At 39.7% G+C, this 21,302-nt stretch overlaps 1 protein-coding gene across 1 annotated transcript; it reads left to right on the forward strand.

The window, feature by feature from the left end:
* The first annotated feature begins 934 nt into the window (after positions 1-934).
* On the forward strand, positions 935-20,430 carry LOC136841841 (calcium load-activated calcium channel). The gene is made up of 5 exons (XM_067109225.1): positions 935-1,334; positions 4,150-4,227; positions 14,549-14,723; positions 15,908-16,052; positions 19,649-20,430. The coding sequence occupies exons 1-5, from the start codon at positions 1,274-1,276 to the stop codon at positions 19,748-19,750; spliced, it is 561 nt and encodes a 186-aa protein (XP_066965326.1). The 5' UTR covers positions 935-1,273; the 3' UTR covers positions 19,751-20,430.
* The last annotated feature ends 872 nt before the right edge of the window (positions 20,431-21,302 follow it).

Here is a 21,302-nt window from a genome sequence, read left to right on the forward strand (position 1 = left end):
CACACACACACACATATATATATATATGTATATATATATATATATATATATATATATATATATATATATATATAAATATTATTAAGAATAACATATTTAAGTATTTTGAACGTAAAATAAATCCGAAACCGGCCTAGTTTTGATGATCAGGTGCACCTTTTAAAACCGGTTTAACAGTAGACACTTTCTTAGATGTAAGGAATTTTCACTTAGAGATAATGACATTCATTTCTTTTACTGTTTATCGGTAAGACATGAAAAATTTTCCATTCCAACAACTTCAGTTATTGGCCTCGGATCAGCTGTATTGCAGTGAGCTGCTTGCACTTTACAGCATCTAATAACATCTTGTATATACTGGTTGGGTGCCGTCAGTACCCACGTACACTGTAAGAGCGATACTAAGGATCTTTGCAGCCTCGCTGACCCTAGCTGCAACCTTTTTTTATTCCGTTTACTCTACCTCCATTCATACTATCTTTCTTCCATCTTGCGACCCGCCTTCCCGTAACAATGATTTCATAGTGCAACTGCGAGGTTTTCCTCTTGTTACACTTTTCTAACCTACCTACTCTCAATTTCCTTTCCAGCGCTAAATGACCTCATAGGTCCCGGTACTTGCCGTTTGGCCTGAACTCTGTATTCCATTTATTAATTAGGCTGTTAAACCTCATTAGTCGTTTATTTGTGTCAGGCTCAGTATTTATCTGATTCGGCGTTTCAATAAAAGAAACAATTACATTCTAAATTTTCTCCATAAGTAAATGCAAGAAAATAACAGTCAATAGCAGAAATTAGTGACGGATAAAGTAAGTAAAAAAAAAGAACTAAAGACAATGCGTAGACATGGAACAGGATACAGCTTGGAAAATATACGTAAGAAAAATTGCCCAACTTAGTACCACACAACTTATTGCCTTCCTTCTTGTATATCGTTTTCACGAAGAAGAAAGTAAAAGTGACGAAACAGTATATGCTTTGTTTCGAAACGAAATGTGGTAGCGATAAATCGGAAATTGTTGTTTCGAGCAGGGATAGTTAACCTATATTATCTTCTGATAAACACTTTTAGTTTATTATATATTACTGTTAATATCCAACGTAATACACACTGGGAAAATATTCGTCTCATATTCTTTTACACGACTTCATTCTTGTATGTTTTGAATGACTGAATTGTAGTTTCACTTTTAAGTACGTCCAGGTTGACGACATGAAACCTACTTCTGACAGTTCTGTGGACGGCTGAGAAGAAACCTCTCAAAATCCAGTCATGTGGGCCGATACTTTATTTATTGTCGTCATCTCCATATGCACTGCGCTTTTTGGCAAGGGTAAGATAAAGGATAGATAGATTTTCTTCCGTTTTAGGTGAAATATACCGTAGGTTGAACCATGTATTTTCGTTGTAAAGCCTATTATTAGGCTTAGCCCAAGCGTATTACGGGCGGCCCCAGTGACGAATACCCAATCATGCATCAGAGAATCGTTGCTCTTTAATATGAAGTAGAACATCAAAAGTTGGTTTAAGAACCCAAGTCTCATGTTAGGTCACACCAGCCTAACTTTGGCCTAGGCTGGACTCTCATTGGGCTAGGGAGCCTAGTTCATTTAGGGGACTCACCGGTAGGTATTTGTTGATACACAGTAGGCATGAGAAATCCGACCGTGAAAATGGACAAACCTGACCTTTTCTAGAATGCCGTGCTCTGACCTAACCAGACCTTGCCTTCCTAACCTGACTAAAGGCGCTGGGCCTTGACCTGGCCAGAGGGGCTTCGTCTCGCTCAGGAGCCCCCCCCCCCCCATAATACTGATTATTGGCAGGGCATTCCTAGACATTTGGGGCCCCTCTTGTAGGGTGGGAGGTGAACAGAAGCAAGCAAAGCAGCTGGGGTTCAGGAGGATTTTAGAATATGAGCAATTGTAGGATCATTTTTAAAGGCACTTTTAAATGGCCAAATTTCAGAAATTTAGCATCCTGTCATGGCAACAATGGTTAAATTTCATTCCCCAAAGAACGCCACTGATTATTGGAAATAGATTGAAGGAACTAAATTTGCGTTCAGACACGTGGTCTGACTCTGGCTACAACTTAACCTAATCTTTCAAAGAGCATCACTCCCTGACTGAACCAGAACTTACCTTCCTAACCTGACTTAGGGTGCCATGCCCTAATCTAGCCAGAGGGTCTTCGCCCTTCCCACCCCAAGTAACACTTAACACTGAGCACAGGCCGGCATTTTTGAATTGAAAGTGTAAGAAAGGGTGTACAGGCAGTCCCCAGGTTATGATGGGTCTAGCTTACAACATTCAGGGATTGTATGTTCCAGGGATTCACGACGTGATCCATCGGAAGAAATATGGTTACAAAACACTTACAGAATAATCAAAATTTGGAGGATTTTCTGATGAAAAACTAAATAAAAATGCAGTTTACATCGTTTTCAATACACCCAAAGCATTAAAAGTAAGGTTTTCTCAGGATTTTTGACGATTTTCGGCCATTTTTCGATTTACGACGATTTTCAGCTTATGACGATTTTCGGCTTACGACGCAGCGTAGGAATGGAACCCCATCATAAACCGGGGACTGCCTGTACAGTATATAGTACAGTACAGGTGAGGTTATTTGAGAAATTTACTGTCTTTATGTTTAAGTTTTTACTTTTATCCCTGAGGGACTGGTACTAAACTTGGAGACCCATGGAGCTTCCGTTTATATTAAGCGATATCTTTTTGTGGCCATCCCTTTTGTGTTTGCCAAATTTTTTTAGTATCTTTGCAAACTATTACTAATAACATTCTGAAATATATGAATTGAGATCACTGTATTTAAACCGTTCCGTCATGGCAGCACAGGGAGGGTTGGGGGTAAAAAGTCCTGTTGCTACATGTTCAGAACAGTTGGATGAATAATTCATTTTTCACGAAAATTTACTATGAAACCCAAAAGATGGTAATGTGAAATGTTAAGCTAAAGAAATTAAGTCCTTTTTAGCTCTTCACTCACAAGTAATGAAATCTTACTCAAAATTGACTCTTATAAAATTTGGTGGTTTGTTTTTCTGAAGAAATATCTGATAAGTTGACGGGCTACTTGTTACTATACATTAAGTGTGGCCAAGTGTCTTTTTGTTGAGTAAAGAATGAGGTACAGTTGAAATACAGTACTACTGTAAAGTATTATTTAGGATTTTTGTTCAAACTTCACATGCTTAAGTTATCTTAGTTTTACCAGACCACTGAGCTGATTAACAGCTCTCCTAGGGCTGGCCCTAAGGATTAGACTTATTTTACGTGGCTAAGAACCAATTGGTTACTTAGCAAGGGGACCTACAGCTTATTGTGGAATCAAACCACATTATAGTGAGAAATGAATTTCTATCGCCAGAGACTCAAACTCGGGCCTAGCGAGTGCTAGCCCACAACTCAGAACTCTTAACTTCTTCTTCTTCTTTTAGCAACATTGTTTTGTATGGGGGTGAAGCGTGCCTTCTTTGAAGGACTTGATGTGGCTTTGGGGTAGACCTGTGGTCTCAATCGGCTGCCCTGCCTGACATAAGCTTAGACCCCGATACGTATGTTTCTGTCATGCCGAGCCAGCGCCCTTTCTTCCCAGCAGCGAGAAGTTATTGCGCGGGTATGGCGAGAGTTCGAGACAAGGAACTAAACTTCACATGCAGGGTTTAGGGTTAGGCTAGGGGGAATGCCATTTTAAATTGTGTATAAGGAAACATGTTTGAACTCTCTTGAGGTACATCATCAAGTTTAAAACTCTTATGGTATTTCCATTATTTTGCATGGTCCTATTTGCTTTTGTTATATGGCTTGCTTAGATTTTGACAGGAAGAAAGTTGTTCTAAAGTAAGAACGGTAAGATAGCAATTTTTAATTCATTAATGAGGGGAATGTGCTGTCAGATATAGTTATGTGCTTATTCAGTATTGTATTTATTATTGCAACTATTTTTTTTATTAATTTTTTATACATTTGGTGTTTGGAAATAAACACTCATAAATTTTTAAGGTTGAATAACAAGCTTATTTAGGGTGCCATTTTATTGATTGCATTTCCAGCCCATAAAAATGTGATGTTTTTAGTTTATTTTAAAGCTTCCATTCTAATTTACTGCCTATCTTTTTGCAGGACTTACTTGGTTGTTAGTGTACAGAACAGAGAAGTATCAGAAGCTAAAAGCTGAAGTGGAAAGACAATGCAAGAGATGTAAGTAAAGTTTATTTGAGGATTGACAAATTGTTTCCCATGAAAATAGTGATGGTTTCAGAGAACTGAAAACTCATTTCCTCTTTCTTATGTAAGGTAATTGCTGAATGATAATGAAACTTCTGGTCAAGGTTTTCTTTAGTTGAAGTTATTCATATGCTTCAGCAGAATTTTTTTCATAAGAAACACTTACCTCCTTTACACATACTGCACCAATAGCTTCTACCTTCCTCCTGAAAACCAAAGCAATTTTGCTACAAAGCATTTCATGTCCATACAACATGCAGCTTTGTACCCCTTTTGACTCTTATCTTTTCCAATTCTCATGAGGAAATCCTGTGAATCACTCCTATACTGTTTTTACCTCACAGATAGTTCTTTTCATCAGCTTTCACTCATTTTTATGCAACTGCAATATGTAGTACATGTCATATAACTAGTTTTGTACATGAAACTTACCCGTCAGATATATACTTAGCTATAGTCTCCGACGTTCCCAACAGAAATTCAAATTTCGCGGCACACGAGACAGGTAGGTCAGGTGATCTACCATACCGCCCGCTGGGTGGCGGGAGACAGAACCATTCGTTTCATATCAGATTTTCTCTGTAGCTGGTTCCGGCAACATCTGTTGTTGGTTCGCTATAACTGATTTTCATTTTCGCTTGCTGAGGATTATTTGGACTGACCTTTGGTGGCGTGTGGATCTTTGGCTTGGCATCACGGCTTTTGTGGACTATTTTGATTTTGGCTTTGGTATTTTTCTTAGAATGTCTGATCAGAGTGTTGCACAGTGTTTCGTGTGTGTGAGTCTGGGTGTAAGGTGAGACTACCAGCTTGGTAGATCCTCATTCTGTGTGTTGAGTGTAGGGAGAATAGATAACCATTTTGAAAGTGTGTGTTGAATGTGAGAATCTCACTGAACTGGAATGGAAGGCATTAAACTCTTATGTACGCAAGTTGGAGAAGGACAGAGTTAGGAAGGGAGGCTTCTTCAAGCGCTAGTGGTCACCGAGAGGTAGATTTAGATCTAACACTCTTCAGATTCTCCTGTCACTCCAGTTGTTTCAGCTCATTCACCATACGTCGAACCTGTGGATTCGTAAGTCGGAGATAGCTGCTATGAAACGATCCATGAGATGCAGTTGCGGATCACGCGCTATGGAGGAAAAGAAAGTGATAGAGTGATAGTGATTTGTGTAGTGTCCCCAGTGTGGTGGAGGCGTCTGAGCCCCGGCTCCGCATTGCTCCTAGGCCTAGACCTCTTCCAAACTCCCAGACCCAGTGGAGGAGGAATATGCGACAGCCGCAAGAGGATGAAGAAGCGCTCCCCAACGGTCAGGCGTCCGCCGGCTTAGCGCTGTTAGCGCGTCCCAGGCTGCCTTAGATCGCCGTGAAAAGGGATCTTGAAGTGTTTCTCTTCTTCTGCTTCTTCGTCTCCTAAACGTGGTTGGAGTTCGTACAGTCGTCCTTTGAAGAGGACTTGGAAGGCTCCTAGAGAGGCATGCAGTTCTAGCCCTGGCGCTTTCCTGAAGGCTCTCCTGTTTGAAGAAAGAGGACTCGAAGATCTTCCTCCTCTTCTTCGTTCAGAGTCCACCAGCAGATCCTGGTAGGCCCTCCAGGCTCAGCTACGCTGCTCTTGCTGGCTCTTTATCAAAGAGCTCCTCGTCGGAAGGATGCACTCTCTTCCGATTAAGTCCTCAAGAGACTCTCTTCTCCCCAGCAAGTCGTCTTCTATGAGCGTCCTTCTCCTGTTCGCCTCCAGCAGGCGCTCCTCTCCTTCAGGCTCTCCTCTCCTGGTAGGCTCTCCTCTCCTTGCAGGCGCTCCTCTCCGTCCAGCGCTCCTCCTTGGCGCTCTCTACAGTAGCGCTCTCTTCTCACCAGTAGGCGCTCCTCTCCTGGTAGCTCTCTGCCAGCGCTCTTCGTCTCGAATAGCCTCTCACCAGGCGCTCGCGTAAGCTAAATGCGTCGACCAGATCTTCCCTCTGTTGAAATACTTTCTCCTCAGTCAGCTGCCTGTTCGTTCGCCTGTTGAAAGTTCCTCTCCAGCCTCCCTTTACCGTCTGTTGGCGCCCCTCTCCAACAGGGCTCCTCTTGATTCGAGCTGCTTCTTCTGTCGGCGCCAGTCAGCTTATAGGCGCTTCTCTCGGATCATCGTTCTCCAGTGGACAAGGCTCTTCTCGCTTCTGGCGCTCTTCTTCTGATAAATGCCCTGCTGCTTCTAGACGTTCTCCTCTCCTTTACAGCCTGGGCGTTGCTCCGGGCCAGATCTCCTAAGGACATCACAATTTCTGATTACAAGAGGTTGACAGCTCTACTAGTCCAGGAGTATGGAGATTCCCTCAAGCCTGCTTCTCCTCCTTCTCCTGGTTCTATGCTCTCGAGCACCAAGGCTTCGAAATCTTCCTCTCTTGTTAAAATCGTCCTACAGTCTCCTTGAAGCGCTTAAGGTTTCGGAGTGGCTCTCTCTTCAAGGATGCAGGCAAGACTGTCTTCTCTTTGCCTCCTCTGAGCTTCGGGAAGAAACCAGGAATGGTACGAGACTAGGGAGCCTATGGGGTTAGCTCTCCCTCTTCTAACGGCTCAGATTTTTCTTAGCTGGTAGATTCTTCCAGAAGACTCTCCATAGTCGGCCAAAAACTGGCGGGGACTTTGTAGACTGGACCATTTCCTCCGGACGCACTGTGATGCTGGAAGTGTTCAACTTCATGGACTGGTCTCTTGGGGCCTTAGCCAAGAGAAGTCTTCAAGAGGATTCAGTCAGTATGGAGGACCTCAGCAGTGTGTTGTCTTGCCTGGACAAAGCTGTTAAGGACGGCTCGATGGAGATCGCTTCCCTGTTCGGCACTGGCCTGCTTAAGAAGAGGTCAGTCTTCAGCGCTTTCCTCTCTAAATCGGTCTCCTTCCCAGGTCTTCCCTCTTGTCGCTCCTCTATCTGTATCTTTTCCACAAAAACTGTAAAGAAGTCTCGTTCTTTGTCGGAGAAGGCTTCTCAAGACCTTCTAGCTCGATCGTCGAAGGGATGAGACCTGCTGCGCCTATTGCTAAGAAGGAGAAGCCCTTTTCAGGAGCCCTTTCGTTCATCAGGTCTGTTATTAGGGCGTAGACCTGAGAAGATCAGGCCTTCAGGACTCCTTCCAGAAGTCAAGTGAAAATCAAGTCCTCCAGACTCCAGTAGGTGCCAGACTTCCAAGTTAGCGACCTGGGCACAGAAGGGAGGCGGGCGAATGGTCCCTCTCTGTTTGAGAAGGGGTACCTCATTCCTTCTTTTAAAACCTCCCTTGACTTCACAACTCCGAGGAGTTGCTCGAATACAAGGATCCTGTGCGGAGGCAAGCCCTTCTTCTAGCCGTCGATCAAATGCTAGAAAAGTCTGCCATAGAACCGGTGCAAGATCTTCACTCCCCGGGATTTTACAACCGTCTTTTTCTTGTTCCAAAATCCTCGGGAGGGTGGAGACCAGATCTTGAGAGCTGGTGACTCCTGAACTCTTTAGAGTAAATGAAGAAGTTCTCATAGGCAGCGTCTTCCAGTTCTGTAGATATAGCCGTCAAGGAGATTGGATGGTGTCCCTGGGCCTTCAGGATGCGCTTCCACGTTCCACATCCATCCCTCCTCCAGGAAGTTCCTAAGGTTCATGGTAGGCGGCAGAACAACACCAGTTCAGGGCTCTTTGCCGGACTCACAGCTCCCCAAGTGTTCACGACCATTCTCAGGAATGTGGCTCACTGGTTGCACTTGGAGGTGAGAGTTTCCTTGTATCTCGACGATTGGCTAATTCGGTCAGTTAGAACCGTTGTCTGGAAGGACCTTTCTCGGACTTTAAACCTGGTCCAATCTCCGGACTTCTTGTGAACCTCGAGAAGTCTCAGATGATTCCTCAACAGGGGTATACCTGGGGATTCGGATGGATTACCGGGGTTTTCAGCGTTCCCTCCCTGGAAAGAAGGAAGCGCTGCCTTCAAAGGTGACAGACTTTCTGGAGAAAGACAGTTGTTGAGGAATGGATGAGTCTGCTGGTTGTTTCTCGCTGGAACAGTTGATTTCTCTGGGGAGAGCTTCACCTCAGGAACCTCACTTCAGTTCTTCCTGAGAATCTTGGGATCGGAGGGTAAGAGCTTGTGTGGTCCTTCCAAATATCATCTCTGGTAAAGGAACAGCTCCGTTGGTTAGACCCAAAGAAGCTGGGTCCTAGAATTCCTCTGGCCGCCCGAGCCTCGCCTGAGTGTTGTTCTCAGGCCGTCGGTCAGTTGAGGCGACACAAACTCGGGAAGAGTGTCAGGCACCTGGGACCCACAGATCAGAAGGCCTGGCACATCAATGTGAAAGAGCTGGTGGCCATTCCTAGCTCTTTCCAGATTCGAGCTTCTGGTCAAGGGATCAGTAGTTCTAGTCAACTCCGACAACACCACAGCCCTGGCTTATATCAGGAAGCAAGGAGGGACACATTCCTTCTCCCTGTACATTGCAGCAAGGAACCTTCTGTTGTGGTGAGTGTTCTCTGCCATGGATTTGTTCGGGATGCGAGTGGATCACTGGCGAAGATCAAGTTTACTTTGATCAGTTGCACTATCAGGGGGTTTGCAATGTTGCAGTTACAATGGGAGGCCTCAGCGTGGACCTCTGTAACTATTAGGCAGTTCAGGGTCCTCTCAATCCGATTTTGGGCAGTACCTCTGGGTTAGCGTCTAAACATTCTGCTACCCCGTTCAAGATAATAGGGGAGGTAATCAGGAAGTTCAGTTCGTCAAAGGGCACCAAGCTCACCCTGATCGCTCCCTTTTGGCCATCCAGAGACTGGTTCACAGAGGTACTGGAATGGATGATAGATTTTCCCAGGTCGCTCCCTCTCAGGAGCGATCTTCTCAAACAACCCCACTTCGACAGATTTCACAAGAATCTTCCCGCTCTAAACCTAACTGCCTTCAGACTGTCGAAGGACTGGTTAGAGCGAAGGGATTTTCGCACAAGGCTGCTAAGGCTATCGCCAGAGCTAGAAGATCTTCTACCTTGCGCCTCTACCAGTCGAAGTGGGAAGTCTTTAGGAGATGGTGCCGATCTAAGAAAGTTTCCTCTTCCAGTACCTCTGTAATGGAGATTGCGGATTTCCTTCTCTACCTAAGGGAGCAATGTAACCTGGCGGTTTCCTGCATAAGGGGTATGAAAGACATGCTGTCTTCAGTCTTTAGACACAGAGGTCTGAACATCTCCCGGATAATAAAGACCTTGCGACCTTATATAAAGGTCTTTTGAAACACAAAAATAAGTCCCCTAGACCTCCCAGCTGGAATTTGGGCGTGGTCTAAAGTTCTTAATGTCTGCAAGTTTGAGCCTCCTGCGATCTGCCTACGTTCAGGATTTGACCAGAAAATCGCTGTTTCTTTTCAAGCTCTTTAGCTTCTGCCAAAGAGTGATGAATTACTACAAGCTTTGGAAGGTTCTGTAGGCTTTAAGAAGGACTCTGCAATCTGCTCCTTTCAGCCTCTCTTCTTAGCAAAGAATGAGAACCCTTCAAAACCTTGGCCTAGGAGTTTTGAGGTCAAAGGACTCTCGATCTTTCAGGACAGGAGCTGGAACACACACTCTGTCAATGAAGTCTTAAACATTATTTGGAGAGAAAACAGCTCAGAGGGCAACACCGAAAGTCTTTGGTGTTCTGTCAAGGATCCTTCAAGGCAATTTCCAGAATGCCCAGGCTTTTTTCATTAGGATATTATCAAAGAGGCTCATCTTTCATGTAAAGGCGAGAACATTTTCAGCTCCTAGAGTTAATGCTCCTTGAGAGTGAGAGCAATAGCCCTACTTCTCTAGCTTTCCACAAGTCTTAGTCCTCAGTCTATTGTGGACTCTACATACTGGAATGTAACTCAGTGTTTGCTTCTCATTATTTGAGAGATGTTCATGCTGACATGCAGAGAGTGCTTCTCTCTAGGAGCTTTACGTATCCAGCAGTTCGGTGCTGGGTCAGGCTGAAGCTAATCCTATTTAATTTAGTGTTATTTTTAATTGTTTGTTGTGTTTTTATGGTCGGTTGAAAAAGAGTGTTGAAGGTCTCTCTCTCTTTTTCATCTCGTATTACTAACAAGGTTAGGCTTGGTCAGGTGGTCGGTTTTGGTTGTTAGCTCCTTGTATTTTTATTACCTAGCTCTGTCATGTAAGAGGATAGCCCATTTGATATAGTTCAGGTGAGGCTCTGTCTTGTAAGTGGGTTAATCCCCATTGACACGATCCATAAGGCTCTGTCATGTAGCGGGTTTTATCCCCATTGATATGATCCAGAAGGGCTGTCAGTCATGGAGTCACTTCCTCGCTGAAGCTCTTGAGGCATGCAGACTCATAGACAGTATCCATGAAGTCTTCTGCCCAATCAGGTAAGAACCATGGTTTTTGTTTATTCCTACAACATATGTTGTTTTCCCGTTTTTTAGTTTTTTAGCTGTCTCTTGCCCTCCTCCAAGGGTGCCAATCAGCTAAGTATATATCTGACGGGTAAGTTTCATGTACAAAATGATATTTTTATGATAAAATAAAGTTTTGCCACATACTTACCCGACAGATATATCTGATGTCAACCCGCCAACCTCCTCAGGAGACAGGTGGAAGAAAATCCCTGACATGAAAACGGGAATGGATTCCATATTCCGCCACCCAGCGGCGGGTATGATATCACTATTACCTGCTTCGCGTGTGCGCGAATTTGAATTTCTGTCGGAACGTGGGAACTATAGTAAGCATATATCTGCCGGGTAGTATGTTTGTAAAACTTTATTTATCATAAAATATCATTTTTATAATAAATATTTCAGTTTAATAGAATGTACCCTTTTTGTTCTATAATTTTGCAGAGTTCCCGCTGCCTTTCTTGTCTCATACTCCCTGTTTCCTCATAATGTCAATATTAACCATGGCACTGCATCTTACTTTCTACCTCTTCTATAACATCCTACATATCATTGTCCTAGAATCCATTTCCTCTTGCAACCTTAGTGCTGCTAACCTTTGCTTTCAGCTTCAGCTGAGTCACTTGTCTTTCATCATGCTGGTTGCTCTCTTTAAACATAGTCCACTGTACCATCTATTCACAACCTCTTATGACTGAAGACATTGCTTGTATATCCAGTACTCCAGTGACCTCCCATATCAAGCCACCCATGTAGATGTTTTAAGAACCAGTAGGACCTGCTTCACACCAAGCTGTTAATCTCCATGGTGCACATTCATGAAAAGATTTGACTGATTGTAAATCTTTTATATGTACTTTCTCCTTCCAGCTAGCCACGCATCGTCCTCATGAGCCACTTCCCATTTGTAGATGGCATTAATAACTTAGGTGTTGTGACGCCAGTTTTAGTAGCTATAATCTGTCAGTCAGTCAGTCCCATTTGTAGAGAATACATCACTCCTTTATCAGTAAAATATACATTTTGCATGAAAGTCAAGTTTCAGTTGGTGTTGAATGGCAAGTATTCTTTAAAGAAATTTGCCAGAATATTCATTTTCATTGTAGCCACATGTAATATATTTTTTGAAGTTTTTTGAATTGTTAGATAAAATTGGGTTATTTTTAGCCAGCGATGATATATTTTATGAAACTCTGACATGTTAGATAAAATCTGGTTATTCTTTATTCTTTCTATATGAACAAACCTGTTGGCATAACTTTGTGAGAGCTGAGATTTTTACCTTAGTGGTCTGGTTAACATACATTAGATTATTATTTTTTTAAATGAACCTTACCTCTCCATTATATAGATTTTACTTCCGTGCCAGCGGATTTAAAGTCTGATTGAGAGCTTAGTATTTAAACAAATAAATCTTAAATTAAGTATTTATATTTTTGAGATATTTTTTACAAATTTTACATAATTAAGCCACATCTGTCCTCCATACCTAATTTCAGGCAGCTTTTCCTCTTCACATATGTCTTCCATAACTAATTTCAGGCTTCTTTTCAAGTTTTCTATTTCTGTGTATACTTACCTTTCATGCAAAAGTATGAACCTTTGCTGGTCATTATCTTTTTCAGCATCAGTATTCCTGGTGTGTAGGGTGACATAGTTTAACGTAACTTCTTAACAACTTGGTACAAACATGGAAATTTCAGTATTTTTGTAACATCTACAAATGGATTTGTCTTGTTTTTGTTTGCAGTCACTTTGGTTATGCCTGTGGCATTATTGCAGTTGGTGTTCACTGTTGTTATTATCAGTGTTAATGACTTTTGGTATTGTTTGTAATCCTCATATGTTTTGTTTTGTACATATACAAACCTGTAAACCAGATTGCCCAAAGTTCTTCTCATTTCGTAAAATGGACCACGCACAAAGATTCTAAGAACATTGTATTCTTAACTGCTTATAATGCAGTTTAGAAACTTAAGCACATCATGTTGCAGGTCTGTTTAATGTGTAAGTGGTCGTGGGTTGCTACAAAATCTCTTTTGTGTGAATGGCAGAACCAGTCATTTTTTAGTGGAACCTCCAAGATTTCATCTGATCTTAGACAGAAATAAAATGAAAGTTTTTGACCTTAGGTACTGGGCTGTATTAAGCCCACTTTAAGTTTTTGTTAATGCTTTTTAAGGTATAGTGAATTAGCAGAAGTTACTGGTTTGCGTTCATGAAATACACATACTGTGGCATCTCAACTTATTGGATTTTGTTACTTGTCGGATCTGCCTGAGTGTGAAGGAACAAAAGTATTTAGTACTTTTGTGTTTTTGCTTTTCAAGTAAAGTATGCTTGGTCATGTATTCTCATATGTTTAAAGTTCTAACTACAGTGTACAGTGTAGTTAGATAATGTAATGTGCATTGCTAGACTCTCAATAAGTAATTTTTATTTAAGTAACTTTACATAGCATTCTGTAATTACTTGGTAAGTATATATAAAACTTTATTTTTATATAAGAAACTTAGCAAGTAATTACAGAACTCTATGTAATTACTTGTTAAGTACATATAAAGCTTCATTTTATTATAAAAATATCATTTTTTAAAAGTGGAAGTGTCATTTATTGTTCACTTGGCAATCTCTGGCTCAGAAATTCTGAGATGTTTTGTTGAATGGAGTGTTTTTCATGCATATACATACAGTACCTTGATTTCAGAATAGGCAGTCACACTACTGCAAATGATTGTTAATCAGGCATATAACAGCAGTCGTCTACACACATTTTTTTTTTTTTAGGTGATTAGGCCATTCTTCTCTGTATTGCACTCGTATGTGAACTACAGAATAGGAAATCTTTGTTAATAGAACTTGTAAAATCAGCTCCTCATGTGAATTTCAAAAATTCACATGTGTCTTTGTTTCTTATTTTGTGAGTGCATGCTCTGAAATTCTAAGATTTTGTGTTAGAAGAAGTGCAGTTGCCTCAGCCTTCCATCCCCACACCCCATGAGTTTGAAGCATTGCTGTTTACTCCATTACTTACTTTTTTTTATTTCCCCAAGAATAACCCAGAGAAAGAGAGAGGGAAAGATGAGCAAATACAAAAATCTGTACAAGAAAAATTTTTGATAAGAGAGAATGCACAGTACAGTTTGTCTTAATGCTTATGTGTACACATTCATACACAGACTGAAAAACATATGGAAGTAATACAACATTACCATATTAGGTACAATACTGCAATGTCAATGAAAATACAATACCAGAGCAAGGGGTGAAGCTGGGGGACGCCCGTAGTAAGAGCAGTGTTTTGTTGTTCGTTAAAACAGAGATGTCTGTGTTTTTTTTTTTTTTAATATGCAAGATACTATATGAGATTTGTGTATTTTGCACTTCTTGGAAGCATAAGTAGTTAGAACTGTTGCAATCAGCTACATTTTTCTTTGGATGTAGTTCTTCATATTTTTGGAAGCAATTGATTTTGCAGGTATAGTAAATCTCGGAAATTGAATAAGTAAATGTTTTTAAATTGAATGATAAATATAAAATGCGAGCTAGGAAAGGCTGGTAATTACTTTGTATGAAGTTACCATACACTACGAGCAATGTGAGTTTGCTCCAAGGTATTGTGTAGGTTCAACCCTGACAGACCATCAAGTTGAGATGTCACTGTTATGTTTCTTTATTTTCTCTATGGCACTTGGTTCATAGGAATTTCTTTCTACAAAATTTTGGTGAAAACTCTTATGATTTAGTATACAGCATATACAGGTAGTGCATTATATATTACAGTATTACATTTAAGCTTTTGACCCATTTTATATGCTCAGCCCCTTAGAATCTTACTGTCTAAAAAGACTACTGAATACAGAAAGATAGTATAAAATTAAATACTCTACATTTTATATTTTCCTTGTGTAATCTTTCAGTGGAAAAGAAGAAGGAAGTACATGGCGACAGCATCGATCGTCAGCAGAAACGTAAAATTGAACGAGAGGAAGAGAGACTGAAGAACAGTAATAGAGACCTGTCTCTGGTAAAAATGAAGAGCATGTTTGCCATTGGGTTTGCCTTTACTGCTCTTCTCTCCATGTTCAATTCCATGTAAGTTGTTTTAGTGCCATATCAGTTGTGTTTGATTCAAAGATAGTACTAAGTCCTCGAGTTATGACTTGGTTAAAATCTCAGTGATCAGACTGATGGTGGCATGGACTAAGTCAAATAGCAAAGGGGGTTGGGTTTTTTACCATCTGCTGGAAGTCAGAAAATTCACAGTGTATATATTATCTTCCTTATAAATTTTTTCTATTTCAAAGTTTAGTTTTAAATGCTCTGCACATTTCTTAGAAGTATCCCAGGTCATAAACATGGTACAAACATCTCTGGTCATCAACGTAGATGGATGTTAACTAGGTTGTATATCAGGGAAATTTTTGTAAATAACAACTTACATTGATGTGGTAAGGTAGAAGTTTTGTGCTTTTGCTTTTGAAGTGCATTACATCTTCATTGTAAGTTTTCTAGTATTAAAGATAGTTTTGCAATACAGGCAGTCCCCGGTTAGCGGCAGGCTCAGTTAACAGCGAATCGGTTTTATGGGGCTTGTTTAGCGACGAAAATCTGCAATTTTCGGCGCCAAAAATCGCAGATTTCCTCTTATCGGCGCTGATACATACCTAACAGAGGCGCCGATAACCAAAAATCGGCGCTTTTCGGTGCCGATAACCCCTGAAGATCGCCGAAAAGGCGCCGAAATCGCCGATTTTCAGTTAGCGGCGATTTTCGGTTATCATCACACCCTCAGAAACGGAACCCTGCCGATAACCGGGGACTGCCCGTATTTTAAAGTTTCAACAGCTATAGCTACTTAAGAACATAGTATATCATGGTTAGATATAGGTATCACCAAAGAATGGAAGGGTTTCAAGAGAGTAGTATTTAGTTTCACGGTATATCTACAGTGTAGTGTATATCTATATAGAACAGGAAAAACAGAATGTATATGAGAAATAATCTTCAAGCTAGAACAACCAAGTATTATGGTGAGACATATCTATGAAAAATGGAAATAAGTATAAATGCAAAACTGAATAGTTTTGTATTTATACTTATTCATATTTTTGTATTAAGGCTAAAGAGCACACAGTTTAAAGGTAGCCATGAAAGGTACACTTATGCAAGGGAAATATGTTTATCTCTACCGTATGTGTTGCTTTTATAGCTAGCTTTACTATTTGCCCTCATATTTAATTCAGACATTCATGTTTATTTACTGGTTTGCCTTTCAGTTTTGATGGACGTGTTGTTGCCAAACTTCCTTTCATCCCCATATCTTGGCTGCAGGGTTTGAGTCACAGAAATCTGCTTGGAGATGATTATACTGACTGCTCATTTATTTTCTTGTACATTCTCTGTACTATGAGCATTAGACAGGTGAGATTTATATTGCTATGTTCATAGCTTTTGACATTGGTGTGATAGTCATGACTGAATTTGTTTTAGCTGAACAAAATGTTCATTTGCAATTCAGGTGAACAGTACTAAACTAGGGGAAGTTATTGTGATACTCATACAAACCCTTATGTTACGTGAGTTTCCAAGTCACTTACATAATTCCATTACAGCTGATCCTGTCATTCACCCTGATAACAACGCCATGCTCTGTCCCGTTATTTCCACATGCAGTGCCTTTTAGGTCTGATCCCATTATTCTTTGATTTTTTAAGGGGTTAGTGTATTTGCTTGCTCCAGTATTTTTCTCTTCCCATAAACTCGGGTATCTCAAGTAGTAAGGCGGTAAGCTTACGCCTGTCCTCTTTTCAGTCGTAAACATTGGCTATTATCCTTCACCTTGGAAGCATGCAACTTCCCAGTTGTTCCCAAGAAGGGTGATTGCTCTGATCCTTTTACCTACTGTTGTGTTGATCGTACCTCTTTTGTAAAAATTTTTATAAATTACTCATTGTTCCTCTTGGTGTAGCTGAAAAATTGCAGCCTTCTCTCTCCTAGGCTTTATGAAGGCAAGATTGACTGTTGATAACCATCTCGTCCCACTCGCGTTAATCATCCTCCCTCAGAAACTTTGGGCCTCTTATGTTATCTCACTTGGTACTGCTAAGGTGTTTACCATGGCCTAGAATAGTGTCACATTAACCAAACTTATTGAATATGTGGAATACATTTTTTGTTTTTTTGCAGCTCAGTCTGTTTCTGTCATAGCTGAATTTGCTGTATTTGCCCCTTGCTCTGTCTTTAGTAGTGTTCTGCGAGGAACCAGTTGTTCGCTTACCCTTGTTTTTCTTGTCGTCAGTGACCTCCTACAAGTCCCTTCCTGTCCTTCTCATTTATATGCAGATCATCCTCCTCCTCTTTCCCTATGCTGCCCTACTTCTGAAGCGTGCTGTGAGCCACACTTTTTAATGATTTCAAGATTAATTTTCATCTTATCTGTATGTCCCATACCTTATAACCATTACAGTAATGTTTGGTTATTTGCTATCAAACCCCTTCTGATCTATCAGCATTTTTGGCGCGTAGGAAAATCTTGGAAGGATCATTGTGAACAAAGTTATGTCTGCAGCTGGGTTTGCTCTTTCGATCCCAGATGAACTTCCTTTCTGATTGCCAAATTTACGTGGAATCTGGTATCTAGCGTAGTGTGAAATACTGTTCTCTTATGAGCCTCATGATTTTGTGCCACCTCCACTCTCCTAATCTCCTAATTCTACCAGTATTTTATGGAAAATACCAATTCAAAGGTTCATCAGTTGCTTTCATCAGTATTACTTGAAATTTGCACATTTCAGTTGGTGGATCTGTCATCACTTGAAGCAGTACTTTTGAAACTTGGCTGTTAGATTTTGCTCTTATATAGTCAATGAATGTGTCAGGTAACATACTCCTTTACATTGATGTAGATATCGTTGTACATAATAGTCTTCGAAAAGGAGACATGCAGATGTTTCATTTTTACTCAGATACCATAGTGTAGTAACCATAGTGTAGGAAAGCAGCAGTGGAAGTAGCAGGATGAAGTCCTGTAGGAAGGTACAGGAAATTATGGAGAAAGGGAACAGGTAGAGACCAAGACCTTATGAGAGTTCAGGCAGAAAGAGCACTGGAGAGAGGGCCATATAGAGAAGTCCTTTCACTTTTTAACACTATGGAAGGAATACTGACATAAAACCAGTTTTGATGATGATCATAGTATTTCGTCACGTAGTTTAGTTTATTGGTAAAGACACAAATTTCCAGTAATGAAAGCTAAATTGAGCATGAAAATCAAGAAAAAATATAAAAAGTATGTTCACATTTGTTGCTATGAAAAATATGTAGTTAGGTTGCATTTCCTATTAATACCAAAATGATTTTCTGGAATGAGGAAGAACATTCCTCTCCTGTTTGCAAGAGCAGGTTGCCAAGCCAATGCAAATGGCTGCTTTTTACTAGTACATAACTTCTCTAGACTAATGTAATCTACCAGAAGATATAGATTCGGTACTTCTATACAGATGCTTTTATTACTATCATATGCTATATTAATAAAATATTCTTTTAACAGTGAGCTGAATTACTTCAAAAGGAAATATTGTGCAGATCATCATCATAAAGGTTTTGTCTATATAACAATATTTTGAAATTCTGAAAATACTGTATATTTAAGGAATACCAAAATAAGATATCTATCCAGCAGATTAACCTATCAACAGAACCATATCCCAGAGATACACATCAACCGTAACTAAACAACCAAGTTATTACCTCACAGACAAATGGTGCTGTAATATTGTTCTGTTTTGTTAAATAAGATGATACTGTGAAGTAAATTAGCATTTAAGTATCATCAGTGAAAATAGTAAATAATTAAGCATTAATAAGAGCATGTTTATAATGAAACAAGATATGTCAGTTTTAAAATGCTTTTCTGGTAATATTCCAGTTATTAAAGTCTAGGTTGTAATTGCATACAGAGAAGTCTTTCACTGACATTTTAAAGAAACACTCAACTTATTGGCACGCAGGTTTAAGCTCGTTAAGCGTAAATCATTCGGTAGCTTAAATACAGTATTTTTTTCACTTCTGATTTCAGATGTTTTTCTGTCACCTTATTTTTTATTATTCTCATGAAAATTTACACTTAGTGGTTTATGTGACAGATTTTTTCAGTGTAAACATAAATGTGGTTGCACATGTCTCAGAGAAAGTATTCCATAGATTTTTTTTTTCATTGTCCTTATTTTTCTCTCATTGTTTTTCCTTAGTACAGTATGTGCTTTGATATTCATATATGTGTAATTAAGAACATTATTCTCCTCAAAAAAGTATCAGTTTTGAGTGTTTTCATAGATGCAGTCGCTTGATTTTTTATACTTTTCGTATTTTATATTTTTCTGTATGTTACAATTCTGTAAGTAAGCAGCTACACAAACAAAAAAGTCCTTGTAAAACAAACACTGACTTTTGTGAACAAACCACAAATATCTCATTGCATAAAATAATTGTAAGAATTGTTTTCATATGATATAGGGGAAATATACTATTAGGAGGTATGCATGTCTTCTCCCTCCACGGGTTGCATATCAGGTATACAGTACATGTTGTAAGGGGCTACAGTAGTGGAGGAATGTATCAGATATCTTTTTAACAACAGCTGTAATATTTCTAAACCTATGAACTTCTATTTTACTTTGGAAAACACATTTTAACCTGACATAGTGATATACTAAGTTGGCCAAGTTGAAAAAGATTCCCCCAGTGGACATTTGCTACATCATCTCTTATGTTTGTTAATGGCTTGAGTAGTCTGCCAGTATTAGTGACTGGCTGTGTAAGTTTATGCATTGTGATGATCTCTATATTAACCAGTTTTTAAACAGTAAAATTTCATAAAAGTTTTCTTTTACTGAAATTGAGATGCGATTCTGTACATTTAGAGGTAGTTATCACTGAAGTGTTGCAGATTATTAAATCTCTGTTTTCAATTTTTCAGAATATCCAGAAATTATTAGGCTTTGTTTTCAATTTTTCAGAACATCCAGAAGTTATTAGGCTTTGCTCCATCTCGTGCTGCCAATAAACACAGCACAAACCTGTTTGGGCCTCAGCCACAGCAGCTCAGCGGATACAAATAAGTTCAGGGATTATCGTCTAGTTCATCTTTTGTGTAACTTAAAATGTGAGTGTAGTTAGAGCAGTGAGAATATAATTTTTACCTACTATTTTAAACATTTAGATAATACTGTACCAAGTATTTTTCCCAAAAGTTTTTTATTCCAAGTAAAGGTGTTCTTTCGAATTCACTGGACAGTTGGAATGGATTGGAATTTACACACTAAATTTCTGAAAGAAATTTAGCATTTAACCTGTCCTTACTTAAGGTGCAGCTGGTTAATCCACACTAAAGGTACACCATTTGAAGTTGAAAATATTAAAAGGAAATTCAGTTGGCCAGAAGAAGCCAAAGATTTATGAGTATTCTAAGTTCTTTGAAGACCGTATCTGTATTTTCATATCCTGTGACAGTTGGTACTGTACTTTGTTATGGTATCCTTCATTGATCAGAGTTTACAATCTTGGGATAAAGGTTTTGTTAAGGATTTCCTGTTAGATTCTCTCTGTTGTGTATTTTAAGGATTATGTTGTCATTGCTCTCCAACTGCAAACTTCTAGGATTGTGTACAGCGTCCTTGTGAAGTCCGTTACTGTTACTGGGAATACTATTACAGTATATCATTGTAAGAAGAGCGACATTTAGCAATATTCCTGTTCTGTTTGTGTCGCTGACTTGGTTATTAAAGGTAAGGAAGAATAAGTTGAGTTTTCTTTCTCATATTAGTGCTTGCTTTAGAAACATATTGTACAGGGTCAGTTGGTATAATAATAAAATTTTATCAGAGTTATTATCACAGTGTCAGAGATAATTGTAAAGTAGCTTAACAAGACCACTGAGTGACATACCTAGTCTCTCATAAGGTTCTCCAGAAGATTTGTAACCTAGAATTAGGCAACCACATTGAAAGAGACTAAAGGAAGCTGCGTGGAGTTTTAGAGATTATAAAATTAAAAAGTCTTCCTAGCTTGGTTTTTGTCCAAGTATAATGTATGAGATCATTTTTTCTTTTGTATTTTTCCCCTAACACCATTTCTATGGTACAGTTTAGGGAACAGATGAAACCTTTCAATTTTCTTTGATGTTCAAGAACCTTCGCTTAAGGCTTGCCATCTTCAAGTGTTGAAGCATTGGTGTGCTGTTAGATGGAAGGAATAACAAGAAAAGGTAAATGAGCCCCTCGCTTGCTGTGACACTACAGTACTAGTTTTGTATCACAGCAATGATCCAGTCACGTTCCTTGCTTGCACACCTTAATAAATCCCTCTTTACTCTAAATACTATCGCTGGTACTGCATTCCCTTTCAATGGTGCAGTAGTTGTGCTTATTCTTTTTTGGTTTCCTTTTTGCATAAGCAAGTAGACACATGTAGTATTATGCCCCCTGGTCTTTTATTTGAGGCTTCCATCCTCACAATGAAAGTCCTGTTGAAGTCTGGTACTTGTAGTATCAGTACATTTCCAAATACCAGCTAAAAGTTCATCAAATGCCTTTTGTTGAGGCTCCTTCCACTTCACCTTGTTTAGTCGTCTTTACCCCACTAAGTTCGTCAAAGGTGCTGCAATATTTGCTC

This window comes from Macrobrachium rosenbergii, chromosome 9, assembly GCF_040412425.1.
Source record: "Macrobrachium rosenbergii isolate ZJJX-2024 chromosome 9, ASM4041242v1, whole genome shotgun sequence".
NCBI classification, from domain to species: domain Eukaryota; kingdom Metazoa; phylum Arthropoda; class Malacostraca; order Decapoda; family Palaemonidae; genus Macrobrachium; species Macrobrachium rosenbergii.